Source organism: Natator depressus, chromosome 8 (assembly GCF_965152275.1).
Source record: "Natator depressus isolate rNatDep1 chromosome 8, rNatDep2.hap1, whole genome shotgun sequence".
Taxonomy (NCBI): domain Eukaryota; kingdom Metazoa; phylum Chordata; order Testudines; family Cheloniidae; genus Natator; species Natator depressus.
The window spans coordinates 83,211,898-83,229,258 of NC_134241.1; the positions used below are offsets into that span (position 1 = coordinate 83,211,898).

At 42.6% G+C, this 17,361-nt stretch overlaps 1 protein-coding gene across 2 annotated transcripts in view; it reads right to left on the minus strand.

The window, feature by feature from the left end:
- ST6GALNAC3 (ST6 N-acetylgalactosaminide alpha-2,6-sialyltransferase 3) overlaps positions 1–16,975 on the minus strand; it is a 300,138-nt gene extending 283,163 nt beyond the window's left edge. The window contains exon 1 of one of the 2 annotated variants that reach the window (XM_074961504.1): positions 16,818–16,974. In XM_074961504.1, coding sequence (XP_074817605.1) covers positions 16,818–16,835 — 18 coding nt within the window. In that variant the 5' untranslated portion in view covers positions 16,836–16,974. Of the gene's footprint in view, positions 1–16,817 lie in introns of both variants that reach the window. The other variant, XM_074961505.1, reaches the window with a different exon arrangement.
- Between the last annotated feature and the right edge of the window lie 386 nt (positions 16,976–17,361).

Below are 17,361 nucleotides of genomic sequence, written 5' to 3' on the forward strand. Positions count from 1 at the left end.
CCAAATATAGATTTATTTAACAAAGATCAAAGATTCAAGTAGACCGGACTTAACTAACAAGACACTCTCCTAACATTAGATTACTCAAAGTCTTTCCCCCAGTGTTTAACAATCAGGCTGGCTGTGAGCCTCCATTCCTAAAACAAGCATGTGGGCAGCTTGTTCCCTAAGGTGAAGGATATTATGGTTTGTCTCCTTGCATTCTCCTGATAAACCAGACTAGTTAATTGATCTTAGTCAAACAGGACACTCTCCTGCTGTATGCCCCTTCCAGTAGATTTTGTCATCTCCTGTCACTTTTGCAATCTTGATTAGCTGGCAGCTCCATGTGCAAATAGACTTACTTTGTATGGTGTCTTACAACAGTCAGCCAGGGAAATAGGTATCTATTCCCCCCTGCCTAACCAGAACCTGTTCATCACCCTCTAGTGACCTGCCTTAACTTAGGTATCTTAAGAACATAGCTTTCAGTACAGATACTTAACTTCTTAAATAATAGCCTTACACACATTTCAACTATGGTGACCAGCATGTTACTGGCTGTTGGTAGAGACCTCACACGCCACTCTTTGGTGCACTATTATGTTGACACCAGACTCAGGGGATCCCCATAAATCCCTAGGCACCCCTTAAGCCCTCTGCCAGTTGGCATCAAGGGATCCTGGGGTGTCAGACAACAGGGAAGTTGGAGCAGGTGCTGGGAACAGAGGACAAGGTCAGAGCCAGAGTCAGCAGTCAGAAGCAAAAGCCACGGGTCAAGCTGCAGGTCAGGAACCGGAGTGAGCAGGGCAGCAGGCAAGGAAGGGTTCAGGGCAGGAGCAGCAGGAACAAGGTAACAAAGGAACAGTCACAGTCGTGGACATGAGCACTGAGCAGGCCAGCTGTACTGATGAGACTGCCTGGCGATTAGCTCTGTTTGGGCTCTGATTCCTGACACTGGGTCACACCTGCATATTGGTAAGAGTGATTCTACCTTAACACAGATGTTTGCTACCTCAGGAAGTACACAGTGTGTGTCAGACTGCAGTGACCATTTTAGTTATCATCATCACACCACCACCACTTCACTAACCACCTTTTGTTTCTTGGAACTAGAACATGTGTTGTAGTGGGATTAGCACTCAATAATTCTGTACTGTACAAGAGAGGCATCACCAGGACTCCCCCCTTCCCCTCCCCAGCTCACTTGTGATTTGGTTTTAAGCTTTAGTTTCATTTTTTTTAAAGCACATAAAACCCCACACGAGACACAAAGTCACACTCTACTCTTGGAAGAGTATGAGCCTTGGTTGTTTCCAATGGACCATCTGATCTTGCACAGTTCATGAGAGATTACCATTTTTTTTCAACCCCTCTGTAGTAGGAGATAGTAGAATGGTGGATCCCAAACCCACTGGGGAGGTCAAGACCTTGGTGCCTACACAAATTTCCCTTTCCCAGAGCATTTATTCAGGAAGAGAGCAAGCTTAAAAAAATACCATAACTAAAGAACTCCTGTTTTCAAGATGGTCCTTAATTAAGCCAAATGACAAGCTGTCATTGTGAGAAGCGCCACAGGGCCAGTCACTTGTATGTTCAACCCAGGTGCAATCCATTATTGGTATTTAGAGAGACAGTAATACCCACGCAGAGCTGGCTACCATAGCAAATCAACTCCTGCTGTGCACAGTCTTGGGCTCGTCCTGTTAGTGTTCAGGCAAAGTTTGGCGCAATCACATGTCACAGAACTGAGCCTCCCGTGGCCTCATTGCATGGAACAACGTTTTCTTCAACTGAACAAAGAGTGAAATTGCATGAGTCAGTCTTGTCAACCAACATTTATAAACAGAAAAGCAAAGGTTACACTCTAGACAGCGTGGGGGATGATTTTGTTTTTCTACAATCACAACAAAACTATTTAAGATTCATTAACCAGTGTTGATTCAAACTGCATAAACAAGTCTGGGCTATACACATATTGTCTCAAAAAACGCTTGCCTGGAGGGTGAGATACAGAGATTTTAATATTTAAGTGAGCCCCAAGCACATATTCAGAGAGGGGTCTCACTAACACAAATTTGCAGGGACCCACATCCAAAATAGCCACCCTAACTCTGGTGCTCTCCCCCGCCCCCCAGCAGAGGTAGGTGCTGTAAACACCCTGAACAAAACAGAAGAGAACCCATGCCATCCTCTGGTGCCTCTGTCCATCCCTTGTAGTGGCAGACAAGACAGGCTGCTACTACCATATGTTGTTCCCATCCAAACACCCTACTAGTAATACGTAATTCTTACTCCCAGGGCTGCAGGAGTGGGGTGGAGGAGAAGCAGACAGGCATGATAGTGGCTTCAGAATCTGCCACCTGCTTTTCCCATTTCCATGTAGTGGAGTCAGGAAACTGGCAGCTTTCATACCAGACCACCCACCTCTTTCTCATTCACTGGTTCCTCGCAGGCCAAATCAGAGAGGGGCAATCATTTGATCTGTGCTCTTTCCTCTGTGTAAAGATTCTTAAGCCCCCATCTTTCATTCAGCGAGGCTTTGCAAGAAAAGAATATGCCAAATGCTAGACTGCTAGCTCTTTCCGGGCAGTGTTCTTTGGTGGCATAGCCAGAAACAATTAGTTGAGACACTTGACAACTCTTATACTTAACACTGCTGTGCAGGCAGAAATGAATTAGTCATTGGCATTCTGCAGCATTGGGAGGCACTTAGAGCAGGTAAACAGCTTTCAGATTTATGCTGAAAGTATTCCTGTTTGAATCAGTTTTGCAGAGAAATATGGTATGAGTGAGCTGTGAAAACTCATAAGATGATGCTAAAGTTAATGTGAATTTCATATTCAGTCTTTCACAAAAGAAATCCATACATTATCCTGTTTATTGCAGAAGCAGAACTAATTTAATAGTCCTTGATATAAAACTGATATGAACCTCTCAAATCTCTGATATTCTTGTACACACAAAAAAGCCTCTTTACACCTGTCAAGTAGCATTTGCTAAATATAAAGCAATTTGATTTCCTGACTTCATACTAATTAGTGCAGATTTTGCTACCATTTACATGTGAAGATTTATCAGTGCAGATAATGAACTTGCTACCATATGATACGTGATTCTTCTAGAAGAGCTGGAAGAATGTCTGCCTGAGCAGTCTGATCTAATTCCTGCCTCTGAAACAGATGTTTGGGATAAACTAAAGAAGGGAAGTGCACTTCTTTTTCATTTCTGGCTACAACATGTAATAAATCAGGAAATGCAAGTGACATCCATTATAAACATAGAGACCCAGGGAACCAGAGATGCATTTGGGTAGGTTAAAAACGCATAAAACAAACAGATGTATTGAGGTATTTATTGTCACAGGAACTCAGGAATCAGAGGAAAGTTTCAACAAGCCATTTTTAAAAACATGGTGTTAATTATGTATTTGTAAACTAGCATCACAAAATCTGTTTTGCTGCAGCACTATGAATCTGCTATTATACTTCAAAGACAAACCTTCCATTAAGCTTAATTACTTCCTTCTGTGGCTTTGGACAAAGAGCAGCTCCTATTATATTTCACTGCCTTCCCTTGTGGGTTGCATGGCAAAGACACATAGTAAAGGTATAGAAGACAGAGGTACTACTACTAAACAAATAAGATATATATACATGCTAATACTGAATCTGTTTTCTAATGATATGGGGGACATATCTTACTCCCTACAAACACATGAGCCATCCTTTGAATGTTAGTGGGACTGTTTCCATGAGTAAGATGAGCAGAATTTGGCCCTTTGGGTCCTAGTTTATAAATAATGTTTTAAATTCCTGTGTGAAAACAAAACCACTGAACACCAGGATAATTTCTATTTTATATTCAAGAATAGTGTGCTAAGTGACAGCATCTGGACAATGAGCCTGTTGCCAGTTGTTCTATTACTCTATCCGTTACTTATAGAAACATACTGAGCTGCTTTATGTTTAGTTTGTTTCTAGTTAATGGTCAGATTGCCGCACCCGTGACTTAGTACAAAGAATCAATGAAGCCTGCAATCCTTGAGCTACTCCTCCTGCCTAGAATTTGGAAAAGGGAAGATGAGGAACGAGCAAGGACAGAGCTACCTAAGCAGAACAGTTCTCCCCATTCCTTTTGGATCAGGAGGACTGCAGTCTCCCCTGGAAGCATAAAGTGTAACTCCCACTCATGTTAAAATGCTAATAACCATTGTGGAGACAAGGTGGGTGAGGAAATCTCTTTTATTGGACCAACTTCTGTTGGTGAGCGAGACAAGTTTTCGAGCTACGCAGAGCTCTTCTTCAAGTCTGGGAAAGGTTCTTAGTGTCCCAGCTAAATAAAAGATCCACAGATAGTTTAGCATAAGTACTTAGCACACATTCTAAGGGATCACTCAATGTGTGAATATTGCTAACTACGTAATTTGGAACATGTGCTAAGTTAATTACGTTAGTTAGCAATATTCACAAATTGAATGGTCCCTTAGAACGTGTGCTAACTACTTATGCTAAACTATCTGGGAATCTTTTATTTAGCTGGGACACTAAGTCCCTTTCCCAGACCTGAGGCGTGGTCTACACTACAGAGTTAGGTCGACATAAGGTAGCTTACATCGACCTAATTATGGCAGAGTCTACACTACAGTGCTGCTTCTACCGTAGTAAATGGCCCACGACACAGACATAACAACTCCACCTCCATGAGAGGCGTAGGGCTTATGTCAGTGTAGTTCAGGCGACGCACTGTCCATGTAGACACTGCATTACTTACATTGGCTGGTGGCTGTCAGCCCTGAGTGGGACTGAAAGTTATAGCCCCCACCCTCCCCTGGCACTGACCGGCCGAGCTGTCAGCTAGGTGCCGGGCTCACAGCTGGGTCCCCCCTTCCGCAGCTCTGACAGCCCCATGGTGGCAGGTCTCCGGCTGTCAGTGTCCCACAATGCCCCACATCCACCAGTGGAAGCACTCCTGGTGAGAACGCTCACCGCCACTGACAGAAGCAGCATAGCATTTACGTGAACCACCGCTTTAATTAATGAGGTGGCTGTACATTGCCTTTACTTACGTCAGCTTAATTTTGTTAAGTAGCCAAGCCCTGAAGAAGAGTCCTGTGTAGCTCAAAAACCTGGTGTCTCTCACCAACAAAAGTTGGTCCAATAAAAGATATTACCTCACCCATCTTGTCTTTCTAGTATCCTGGGACCCACACAGCTACAACACTGCATACATATTTATAAGGCTCTTGGAACCACAAAGACCCTTAGAAACTGCTGTTCAGTTTTACAAACTGGAAAATTCATTTTCTTCTGGCATCAGAAAACAAACGGTTTCCTCACAATATATAATTTTTTACAGCAATTGGATAACTCCATGTTCAGATTTATTTTATTTTTAAGACCTCCCCTGGTTACACCTAAATTGCTGATGAGTTTTCTATTTTCCTCACTGCAGAGATATTTACGGGAAAGTTTAAACCATTTATGAAAATAAACTGTTTTAGAGCATCTTTCATGCAATGCTTCACAAGGCAATTTATAGAGGAAGCTACAGTGGCCGTAAGTGTTAATGTTGCCATTAGCAGGAGATGGCTAGTCATGGTAACTTGTATTTGGATGCATCAGTAGTTGTATCTATAGAATTTATTCATGCAGGGCATGACTTTGCTTTTGAGAGTAAACCTTGACAAAGAGAGACAGGGAAACCAGAAGGGGAGCCTCTCTGTCAAGCTCCTTTTCTTTTCACTTTTACTGAAAACATTTTCCTGCAGATTTTGAAGACAGCATAGCAGCTGCACTCCATTTCCTCACATCCATAACCTGCTGGGCATACAGGCTTGAGGGAAGAAAAGGAGTACTTGTGGCACCTTACAGACTAACAAATTTATTTGAGCATAAGCTTTCCTGAGCTACAGCTCACTTCATCGGATGCAAATAAATTCGTTAGTCTCTAAAGGTGCCATAGGTACTCCTTTTCTTTTTGCAGATACAGACTAACATGGCTGCTACTCTGAGGCTTGAGGGAGTCACTCTTCACCACAGGATTTTTCCTCAGTGTCAATTAATATCTAGGTACTAAACATACTTTCAAAATTGAAGATCAGCGGTACAAAGTGAAACACTAAGAGTATGTGACTCTTCAAGCACTTGCAATTTGCATTCAAAATAGTTACTCTGAAACCAGTCACTCCCACTGGAAGTAGTGAATGGCTCATGGTAATAAGGCCCACCACCAGATTTCAAGGGGAAAAAACACACTAAATCTGCTATTAATTCACAAGCATCACAGTATATAACACTGGTTCTAGAAGACACTCAAAGCTAAATTTTTAGAGGTCTCTTTTTCATGAGCATCACATATACGGCAGACACAAGATACACCAAGCAGCAAAATAATTAGCTGCACAAGCAAAGCCTTAAAAAAAAAAAAAAAGCAGCTCACTTTCCTGTAGTGTCTCAGGTAAGAGCCTTCTGCAGGGAATGGCATATCAGTTCACCAGCTCCCACTCTCATGCTCATGGTCAAACTTTCAAATGTTCTAGAGATTTACTTCAATATTTTTCAATAAAGTAGCCAGGCACTAAATATCTTCAGATGTCAGTAAAATATGACAGGTAAGAGCAGTTTTAAAATTCTTACTGCATTTGACAGGGATCAATATCAGTCTCTCTGTACTATATAATCCCATTTTTCCTTTTTTGTTAGGAACCTAGCAGCAAAAATTCCTTCAAGCCTCATTTGGCCGGATCATCTAATAAATTAAAGTCGCATGGATTTACGACGACCATTTCAAGATCGGAGTGAATTATAAACGCCACTAATCAATATTTCTTATGTATTGAAAAGAGATCCAACCACAAAGCTTCAATTTCACAAGAGAGAGTATGGGATCTATTACAAAGGCAAGAAACAGTTAGCTGCCTGTTTCTTGAGGGCAAATATCCAGAAAAAGAGTTTAGATATACAGAAATATATTGATGTTCCCAGAACAAAGAAAGTTTGAACTACATGGACCAACATCCAAGACCAAAAATCCAGCAGACATCATCAGTAGCACTGTACACTAAATTTAAAATGTTCAATTAGAATCTGGTTCTTTATAGTTGTAACATAGTGTACGGGGACATTTTGACAAACCAGTAAAGTACCTGAAACCACTACTGCTTATTGCTAAAAGCAGCCATGTCAGCAGGCTGCAAAGTGACCATGCAGCAGCCTTAGCTTAACCAAGGCAGGAGGGAAGGGGGCTTTGGGTGCCACAGAAAGGGCAGCTTGAGTCTGCATCCTTCCTGATAAGAATTGTGTTGAAATTGCTGATACATGCATTTTAGGAGCCTCAAGGTGTGCAAACTCTGAAAAAACCACACCTGGTTAATCAATGACCAGAAGGAAACCTCTTGCTCGACCTTTGAACCTGCTTGCTTAACAAGTTTTCTTTAAGTGACATGTCATTGTATTACTAATGTATAAATAAGGGGGAAAAGTTTGAGGTAGTGGGGACTCTCCATCTGGATGCATCTTGTGTTCCCCTCCAGGAGACGGGCTGCCGCTGTGCCACTCGAAAGCCACACTCAGCTTCGGTAATTATCGAGCGTGGGGGGTGTTTTACTCACCTGTTGCGCACATGTGTAAGTGCTTGAGACTAAGTAAAGCTTAGCTTTAAGTGAAAGCACTCTTGTGTTGTCCTGTTTGTGCCAGCCATCTATCAGTCGGACGGCCGTGTCTCCCCTGGTTTATTTCCTGACACCACCTCACACAGAATAAAAGTTACCAAGAGCTTTGGGTTGAAAGAACCCTGGGTAACAGTAGCATTGTTGCTTCATACATTCTTCAGATGTTCCCTTGCCTACAATAAAGCATGCAAATGAGCTGTACAAATATTTTATATACATGTTGTCAGGGCAGGACAGGAGAGTAAGGAATGGACCTTTTTGGAGCACGAGCATGCGGAGATGTGCCCTGGACAGGCTAGCTGGATAGCATGCAACTAACTCAAGTGGAGGGTGGGATGGCTAGGAAGTGGGGGGCCTTTACAGGGCAAAGGTCCAACATGAAGCTTCAGAGGACCAGGGGAATACTCTCTCCAAAGGAATGCAAGAGAGGTAGAGGACTTCCTGAAACACAGCGAGAGACATGGGCAGCCCCATGCACTTAGCAAGCATGCCTAGATCCATCCAGTCTCACTTCTCATAGTCCAGGTGACAAAAGCCAGGACCAGATTCCGAAGCACAATACATTCAGTCACGAGGAACCGTATTGACTGTCCACATGGATGATCAGCAAGGCTGGAAAAGAGGAGCTTTCGATCTACAGCCCTGACCTCTATCACTTCAGCTAAGGAGCAAATGGCAGCAGAATGAGCTATTATCCCTTATATGGACCAGCTCCTAGAGGGGGACATGACATACTTTGCCAGTGGGTAACTATTTGTGAGATGGATTATATTTCTGGCTCTGGGCACAGAGTATGGTTAGAGCAGTACTTACAGGCAGGATAGCAGAGTCCACAGATTTAGCACAGTCGGAAAAATAGCGTGGCTAAGTGGGTGAGACCTTGGCTCGGTCGTGTTAAAAATCTGGGTTCTCCACTGCCTGACGTGACCCTGTACAACCTCTAAGGGCAGCATCCACACAGCTGCACCAATGCAGCTGCGCTGCTGTAATGCTTTAATGATGCTCTATGCTGATGGGAGAGACCTCTCCCTGTTGGCATGGTTAATCCAGCTCCCTTGTAGTGACATCACTCAGGGGTGTGGATGTTGAGAACCACTGCTCGAGACTAGAGAAGTTACACTAGTACAGCTATATTGGCTAGGCAGATGATTTTTAAATAATATAATTATAGTGGTAAGCTCCAGCTTGGATGCAGTTACACTGGCATAAAGGTGCCTTTTTCTAGTATAGCTTATTTCATTTCCTGAACCAGAATGAACTAGATCACTGAGCACTTTTATAATAGTATAACTATGACCACAGTAAAAGGGTTTTGACACTAACTAAACCAGAGTAGTTGAAACAGCAAAACTTCCTCGCGTAGACAAGCCCTCAGAACAAGCCCTGCAGAGAGGCAAAGTTCTTAGGAGTTTAAAGGTGCAGTACATAGGAAGCAAAGGCACCCATTTGCACAGTAACACACATCACAAAAATGTAATAGTTATTATTAAAATACTCCCAGGTGTGAGTTTTAATGGTCCATTAATACATGCCTTGAGTGGCTTCACAGTGCTACTAACGTGTGTATTAATGAGCCAATAAAACACGCCCTCTCATTTCTTGATGCAATATTATCCCATCATTTTGGTAATGAAATGCTCTTAAATCTGAATACACTATAGAGATGGAAGGAGATAAAACCACGGGTAAGGAAAAGGTTGAGAAATGGCAAGAAACTAACATGAAGTTTGGTTTCTGATTTTTCACAGTAAGACTTCAACACCAATCACTGGGGAATAAATTCTCATCTTAGACCGGCTCAGCAGGACATTCCTTTGCTATAAACCTGCCAGGCTTTCCATAGCATAGGTGTAAGGTATCAAAGAGAATTTTAAAGGGGAAGAGATCCAAGACCGCTGTTCCCATACTATATCAACATGCAAGGAATGTGTCATTAAAAGAAGAAAGCGGGAGTATAAATATTTCACTCTGCATCCCTTCTTCACTAATTGCTGTGCCCATGAAGTAAACAACTTTTTCTAGTTACTTCCAACTGCTTTTTGAGGAAAGTCTCCTAGTCTACACCTTGATTCTTGTTGACTGCGCTAGGGTTCAGCCATCCATTGTTAATGCAATGAAAATGTGTCTGTCATAAGGAGCTACCTGCTTTATTTTACTTAGTGAGGGCAGGGCTACATTTAAAAACATTGCATCAGCACAGCTGCAGTGCAGCTGTAGCACATAAGTGAAGAAGCTCCTATGCAGACAGGAGAGCTTCTGCCATCAAAGTAGTTAATCCACCTCTGCAAGAGACAGGGTAGCAATGTCAACAGGAGAAGCTCTCAGGCTGAGATAGCACTGTCTAGACTGGGATTTAGGTTTATGTCGCTCAGGGATGTGGATTTTTCACCCCCCTGAGTGATGTAGTTATACTGATATAAATCTGTAGTGTAGACTTGGCCTAAGATTCTCTTCATGGTTGTCCCCATGGCACACTCAGCAGCACATCACATGCATTGAGTAAGTATGCAAAACTTACCCCCCTTTTAATGGGGATTGCTTTTAACGGTGGTTAAAAAAAAAAAAAAGCCCTGCAACTCAGCCAAAACTTTCTCCTGAACTTTGCTTGTTCTTGGATTCTCTCTCTGTCTCTGCCCCTGCTTCCCTCTTTCTCCTCAAAGAGGGGCTCTGGGGATGGATGAAATGACTCAATAGATCATTTTCATTTTCAGGGTTATACAACTACCCTGAATAAGCATGTTTGCCAAATTATTTTGCTAAAGTGATCTCTAGCAGAATAGTTATCAATATTTTAAATATAATTATGCCTGGTCTCCATGTAAAGTTTGTGAGGGTGTAACTATTTTGGTTAGGGCTATAATTATTTAATCAAAACAGTTCTATCATTACAACTCCTAGGGTGGATACAGGTTTATTGCTGTAAAAGTAGCTTATTCAAGAAAGGTTGCAGAGGTTCATCCATCCTTCTGACCGCTACCCCATGCTGCTCATCCACATGGGCACTAATGACCCTAAGCAGATCAGCAGTGACTACAGTGTTCTGGGAGAGAGGGTGAACGGGTTGGGGGTGCAAGTTGTGTTCCCGTCCATCCTCTCGGTTGAGGGTAAGGGATCCTGGAGACGAATGCATGGCTGCACAGATGGTGTCAACAGGAGGGCTTTGGCTTCCTTGACCATGGAAAAGGAGGTCTGCAGGGAAGAGATGGGATCTACCTGACAAAGAAGGGGGAAGAACATCTTCACACACCAACTTGCCATCCTAGTGAGAAGGGCTTTAAACTAGGTTCAAAGTGGACAGGTCAGAAAAGCCCACAGATAAACTCACCTTTTTTATGCTTAATAGAAGGGTAGATGTTTGTAGGAGGATGAGGGCATGGAAAACTACAACAGGGTCATAGGAGCAACAAGAGTGAAATCAGTAGCAGAATCTGCTCAAAAACCTATATGTCCATAAACAAATGCAAGGAGTATGGGGAATAAACAGGAAGAACTGAAAGGGATTCATACATAGTTAAATTATTATTTAATTGGCAGAAGACTTGGTGGGATAAATCTCATGACTGAAATATTGGTAGAGAGGGATGTAGTTTATTCAGGAAGGACAAATGGGAGCGGGGAGGAAGGGGGTGTTGTATTATACATCAAGAATACACTTCTAATGTCCAGAAGGAGGTAAGAGGCAGACCAGCTGAAAGCCTCTGGGAAAACTCTCTAGATCCCTTCCAGCACTACATTTCTTTGATAACTCTCCTGAAAGGTACAAATTCTTCCTATATTTTCCTCACATGATAATTTCTTCCACTCCTTATGCATTCCATTACAAAAAAGTATAAATTAAAAGGAGTCTTACTGATCCCATCAAGTGTGGAAAAATGGCAGCTATAACAACTCAAAACTCAGAAGACTGATCCTGTACATTTGTGTAGCACATTTCATCCCTGAAGATGTAACCATATACTCAAGGGAATGGCTTCATCCACCACTCAAGTACAGCAGCCTGCCAACCTGCACATGATTTTAGGACAGACAGCTGGGAAGAATCACACACTAAATTAAACTGCAGGGACCACAGAGCTTGCTGAGAATCCTCTGTACAGAGGGATCCTCTCATATGGAAGGGAGCCACCAGCCCTGCTATGTTCCCTTCCCTCTGGACACTGCACAGTGCTCTCCATGGGTTGAAGCACCACATGGAGGAGGAAGCAGGCAGTGGGTGGGCCAGGATGGGCTGTAAGGCCTTTCCCACAGAACCCTCTCCATTATGGGAAGTCCCCATTCACTCCCTTTACAAACACAGATCCCAGCAGGATGCCAGGGACCCAGGATCAACATGGATTCACAGGTCCTCTACATAAATGGCCCAACGTCCTGCAGATCCTCAGCAGCTGACAAGTGCATGGGCCAAACCTATGGCCTATTCTGCAAGGGGCGTGGGGGGGGGGCAAACACCACACCTCAGACAATGCAGAAGTTTGGGAGGAAATATCTATGAGCCTTCCCTTGCAGAGTTTCTCTCATGGAAGGGACAAGTTAGAGGGGCAATATGCTATCATCCAAATGGCAAAGACATCAGGACTTACTCCCTTTGACGACCTTCAGCTTTCTTGCCCCCTTTAAACAAGCTTCTACCAAGTTGGGCAGTTCAGTAGATTGAGCTCGGCTTTGTTATTTTAGTCCCAGGTATAGATTTAGCATTTGCCTGCAGATATTAGCACTATTTATATTGCAACAGGGTCTAGAGGCCCTAAACAGGTCCAGGCCCCATTGTGCTGGGCACTGAACACACATGGTAAGACGACAGTTCTGGCTCAAAGAGCTGACAGTCCAGGTTAAGAGGAGATTCAGCCTGGGGGGTTAACCAAATAGACTGATGGAGCCATGGCAATAGAAGAACTTGGTTGCAGAGCCTAGCTATGGCCCCGACCAAGCAAAGCACTTGAACATGCTAGGCACATACTTAAGAGCTTGTCTACACTTACTGCACTGCAGCAGCACCTCTGGAGGGGACTTCGTGAAGACTCTACTTACACCAATGGGAGAGCTTCTCCCACCGGCATAGGTACTCCACTCATAGCTATGTCAGCCCTCCCATCAACAGCACTGTTTATACCAGAAATTCAGTCGGTTTAACTGTGTCAGCTCAGGGGTGCCGGTTTTCCACACCTCCGAGAAACATGGTTACACTGACATAAATCCGTAGTGTAGACCAGGGCTAAATGTGCAAAATTTGACTTTTTAAAGGAAGTTTTAAACAAAAGCTAAGGATATCAGTAATCCCAGCTGGCCACCTGCTTAGCCTGCCTGCATGCCTTGTGAGGGGAAATGTACTCTCACATTTTGCCTTTGCACCATGTAGAAGTGATGTCCTCAGAAAACACAAATAAATACAGGATTTTACTCGGGACAGGTTTCATTCTCAATTTCACATACGATCACTGGGGCAGAACCGCCTTACAGCAATCAAAAGGCATGCATGAAATAACCTCTATTCACTGTATTGTAAATATGCATCATATATCAGTAGGGAGGACACCTCTTTCTAGATTCTGTATTTGCTCTTTGCTGCATAGTTGTCCAGGACCAGAGCAGGTCCTAGGCCCACACCATGTCTGGGAGAGAGCTTTGTGACAAATTCTACTATATCAGCCCTGCCCACTAAAAATAATAATTGTGCCATGAAGACAAAACACATACTCCCATGAAAAGAGAGAGTTTGGGGAGAGGAATGGAATAATCCAAAAAAAAAAAATACCCCCTGATTTCCCCCCTTCAACCAATCTGCCTACTGTTAGGCATGTAAAAGGCTAATGTTCATGTTAAGTTATTTCTTAACTTGCTTTAAAATATTACAACTCGACATCCTCCGCAGGTGATGTCAATACAGAATATAAATAGACGTCAGTAAACATTTGTATAGTCATTCTTGTAGCACTTTCCAGTGCAAGGCAAGCACATATGATGACCATTCTCAAAGTGAGCAAAAATTGGGGCTTGTCTGAAGTCATTTCCTTTATTTGTTTACAGGGCTGACCATTAAAAAGTCAACATTTACCAACAGTTGACACAGCAGAAGCTGTGGTCTCTCAGACCTCACAAGGATAAAGAGGACTTTTTAAATGGCAACCATTAAACCTATCCAGTGTTCATTGCCACGGCATGTGGGAGCCACTGTAACAATTAACCACAAGATAAACTGGTTGTGTCCAAGACATACTAGGTGAGTGAACGGTAGGTCTGCCATGGATTTTATTTAGAGCCCTGCAAAAAAAACAAACATCCCTTGTGCTGTGCCCTACAACTCAGTAATTATGGACTCTGGCAGATCACTAGGAGGAGCGAGCGTTGCTGTGTCCACTGAGATAGAATGCCCCACCGCTGATCTGAAGATAAAGTTTCAGAAACCCTCAGCAGAGACAACCCACCAGATCTTAACTGATGTTACAGGACAGACAAAGACGTAACAAAACGCCTCAGATTACTCACTCAGTAAGTATTTACACTTTAATTACCTCAATATTTGTAGCATTCAAGGTATTTCCTATAGCATGGATAGTAAAAAGGGAGGACTCGGTATCTTTTTAATGTATATGAAACTAGCCAGTTTCTAATAGTCACCATTGTCCTTTGTGCTTATACAGTAATTTGGATCAGAGGATCCCAGTGTGCTCTATAGACATTAACCAAACCTCCGCACCCCTCTGAGGCAGGTGTTACTCCAGCCTTCCTACAAACTGAGGCAGACAGTTACATGAGTTAGTTGCAGAAAGTCACAATCTGTAGCATAGCTAACATTAGAACACAGGCATCCTGACTCTCAGTCCACTGCTCTGCCTGTATACAGCTCTCTTTGAAAATCCACCTCCACAGGACAAGCAATCCTCCACCTACCCCACCCCCCCAGACATCAGGGTACTGACTACAATGGACCAAAAAAGCTATAGAACATAAAAACCAAAAAGGCAGGGTACAAATGGGGGCAGGACAGGTGTAGTTTCAGGAAAACGGTGTAGCTAAGTGCAACTCATAAGTTTGGTACATATTCTGAGTTCATCATCATGTTAAAACAATTTGTGAAGTCCCTTTATGGTGTCTACTACTTTCCTTTTGTGCTAGGTCTGAAAAATCCTACCCATGTGATAAAGCAAGTGTTTATGGTTTGGAGGTTGAATGAAAAACTTGTATGTTGAAGTGAATAATGAATTATTTCTCTCTCTAGGCAATTAGATTATTCATTTGGCTTGTCTGGCTGGAAGAGTCACGTCTGGTTTACTGCAATCCTAATCGCCACATATCTCTTTCACTTTTTATACTCACACCTGCCTCTTTTAACAAGATTAAGAATTAGACCAGTTGTCTTTAGAGAGCACTAGCCGTTCTGTGGTACCCATTGATTTAAATTTAAAGGATCAGACCCCGGTGGAACTCAAGGGGTTTGGAAAAGCAGGATTATATGATAAACAGTCTATAAAGGAAGGCTCTGCAGAGATCAGATGTGTGCAGATTTAGTCCTGCAGAAGGGGAAGAATGCTGCCACCCAGGGTAAAAGACCTTTGATTCTTCCTGCAAAGGGGCCTGCTTATTCACGTTTCAGGCCAGAGGGCAGAAGAACTTTCCTAGTAGTAAGAAAAAGTAGTGAAGCTAGTGATCTAAAATATACACCTATATCATATTCTGGATGGGTGGCAGATATGACTACCGGTGACATTTAAGAGCAAAATACGTATTTTTATCTTAGTGAATCCAGGCCCAATTGCGAGAGCTTATAAGTCAAGTCCCATGTCTTAATTTATCAAATCACTTCTTTCAACATTGCCTGTTCCTGGGAGTTAGTTACTGAGACACTTCAAGAAGAGATTTCTGCACCTGAGGCAGCTTTCAACATATTTATTAATAAAAACTGCAACAAGCTACACGTGCATGAAAGCAAACTAAGACACAGGCACATACTGTTTTACAGAGGCGCTGGGGCAGGGAAAAGAAGAACAATAAGGGGGTTGTTTGTTCCTTTAAGAAAAAAGTTCATATGAAAAACAAAAATCATCATATGAATGTCGTTCTTGGAGAAACAAGGATTGTTAGTATTTGAAGAATATTGTAAGTTCAATATTTTCAGTTTAGCAACTTTGCAGATATTTTGGAGAAAGCTGCTATCTCAGGCTGTCCCAAAGCTTGATCAGTCCTTTGTTAGAGGACTAATCAAATTGAAAATAAGGGATCATTTGCAGATGGGTCAGCATGCCATGCTTTATTTACTTGGTTGAACGTGCCATGCATGTGTTTAAAATGTAGGTGTGGAAAAAGGTGGCAGACTGCAGGTCAATGAGACCCATCAGCTTCTTTATCTTTAAACCATGGAATAAAAAACACAAGTGTTCTGATAGTGACTCCCCGCTGGTGAAAATAACCTAATGAAACAAAGATTCATGGTTTTTATCAGCTTGCACTTCCACCTCCTCCCATCTGATTCAGTTCTTCTGTAGTGCTATAGAGATGCTCCCATCTACAAAATATATTGTTTGTGAATACTTTTCTCTTAGTAAAGAAAGCACCTGGAAGAAAGTATCTGACAGGAAGATGTTAGTGCAAGAGAAGTTTCTGTTCATATTTGTTGGCATTTGTTGGGAAAAATCCTTAAAATAGTGACCCTAATTAGTGCAATTTGGCTCTAAAATGTAGTAGCATATGGCTCCTACGTAAATTCAGAAGGGGAGTGTGCTTAAGGAGCAACTTGGTGCAGCTTTTGTAAGCTTTTCTTTAAAGCAGTTAAGTGCTGCACGTTGTGGAAAGAAAACAGCTTCCCCGATTTTGTCTTTTGTATTGTAAGTCTGTTTCCCTCATGCTATAGCTCCTGAAGGATTTCAGCTCAAAGTCAACTAAGACAAGACAGAGCCCTGCACCCCCTTCCTATTATTCTGCACACAGTCCCTTTCCCACTAGCTGTTAGCCTGCAGTTCTGACAATGCAGGGAACAAGGAAAAGAATGGCAGAACAGGGAAGCAGAACACAGCTGTGCGTTTCAGAATCTCTCCATATTCATTTGCCAAACAAAACCAATACTCAAAGAGACAGCTAAGATTAAGATGCAATAGGACCACATTGAATCCGTGCCTCAGAGCAGCAAGGGGCTCCTTTTAACAATGCATTCAAGCAACAGATAGAGATTTACCTTCAAAATGCAGGCCATGTTCTTTTTCTATCCTTCCTACCACAAAGCAGCAGGATTCTACTGTGTCAGAAACAGTTCCAGTGTGAGGCAAAAGGCTGGTAGAGCTGCAAAACTGCTATAGCCTACATTCCTGAAGATCCAAATAAGGGTACCACAATTCTAAGATCCGTTAGTCCTATTAGTCTTTTCATGCCCTGTTTGTTCCACCCATCAGCTTCTGCCACTGGCTAGAAGCCAGCTCAGTACCTCCCCTTAGTCACATGACTGAATTTGACTCATGATTCTAGCATGTATGTTTTTTTAAGCTCTTGGATGCTTTCTATCATATGATATATACCAAATGGCAATTTTATAGTGTGCAGATCTCTGTGGCATTTGAAAAGCAAGCTGCTCATTTACAGGGAATCCGGATTAGTCTCTCTAAACGGATCAACAGCAAATATTTCTCTCAGTCATGTCAGAAGAGTCCAGAGTGTGTCTCTGTTATTAGGACTGTAAAAATCTTTAGGTCGGTATGTAATGTTTGTTTGCATTCTCCACCCTC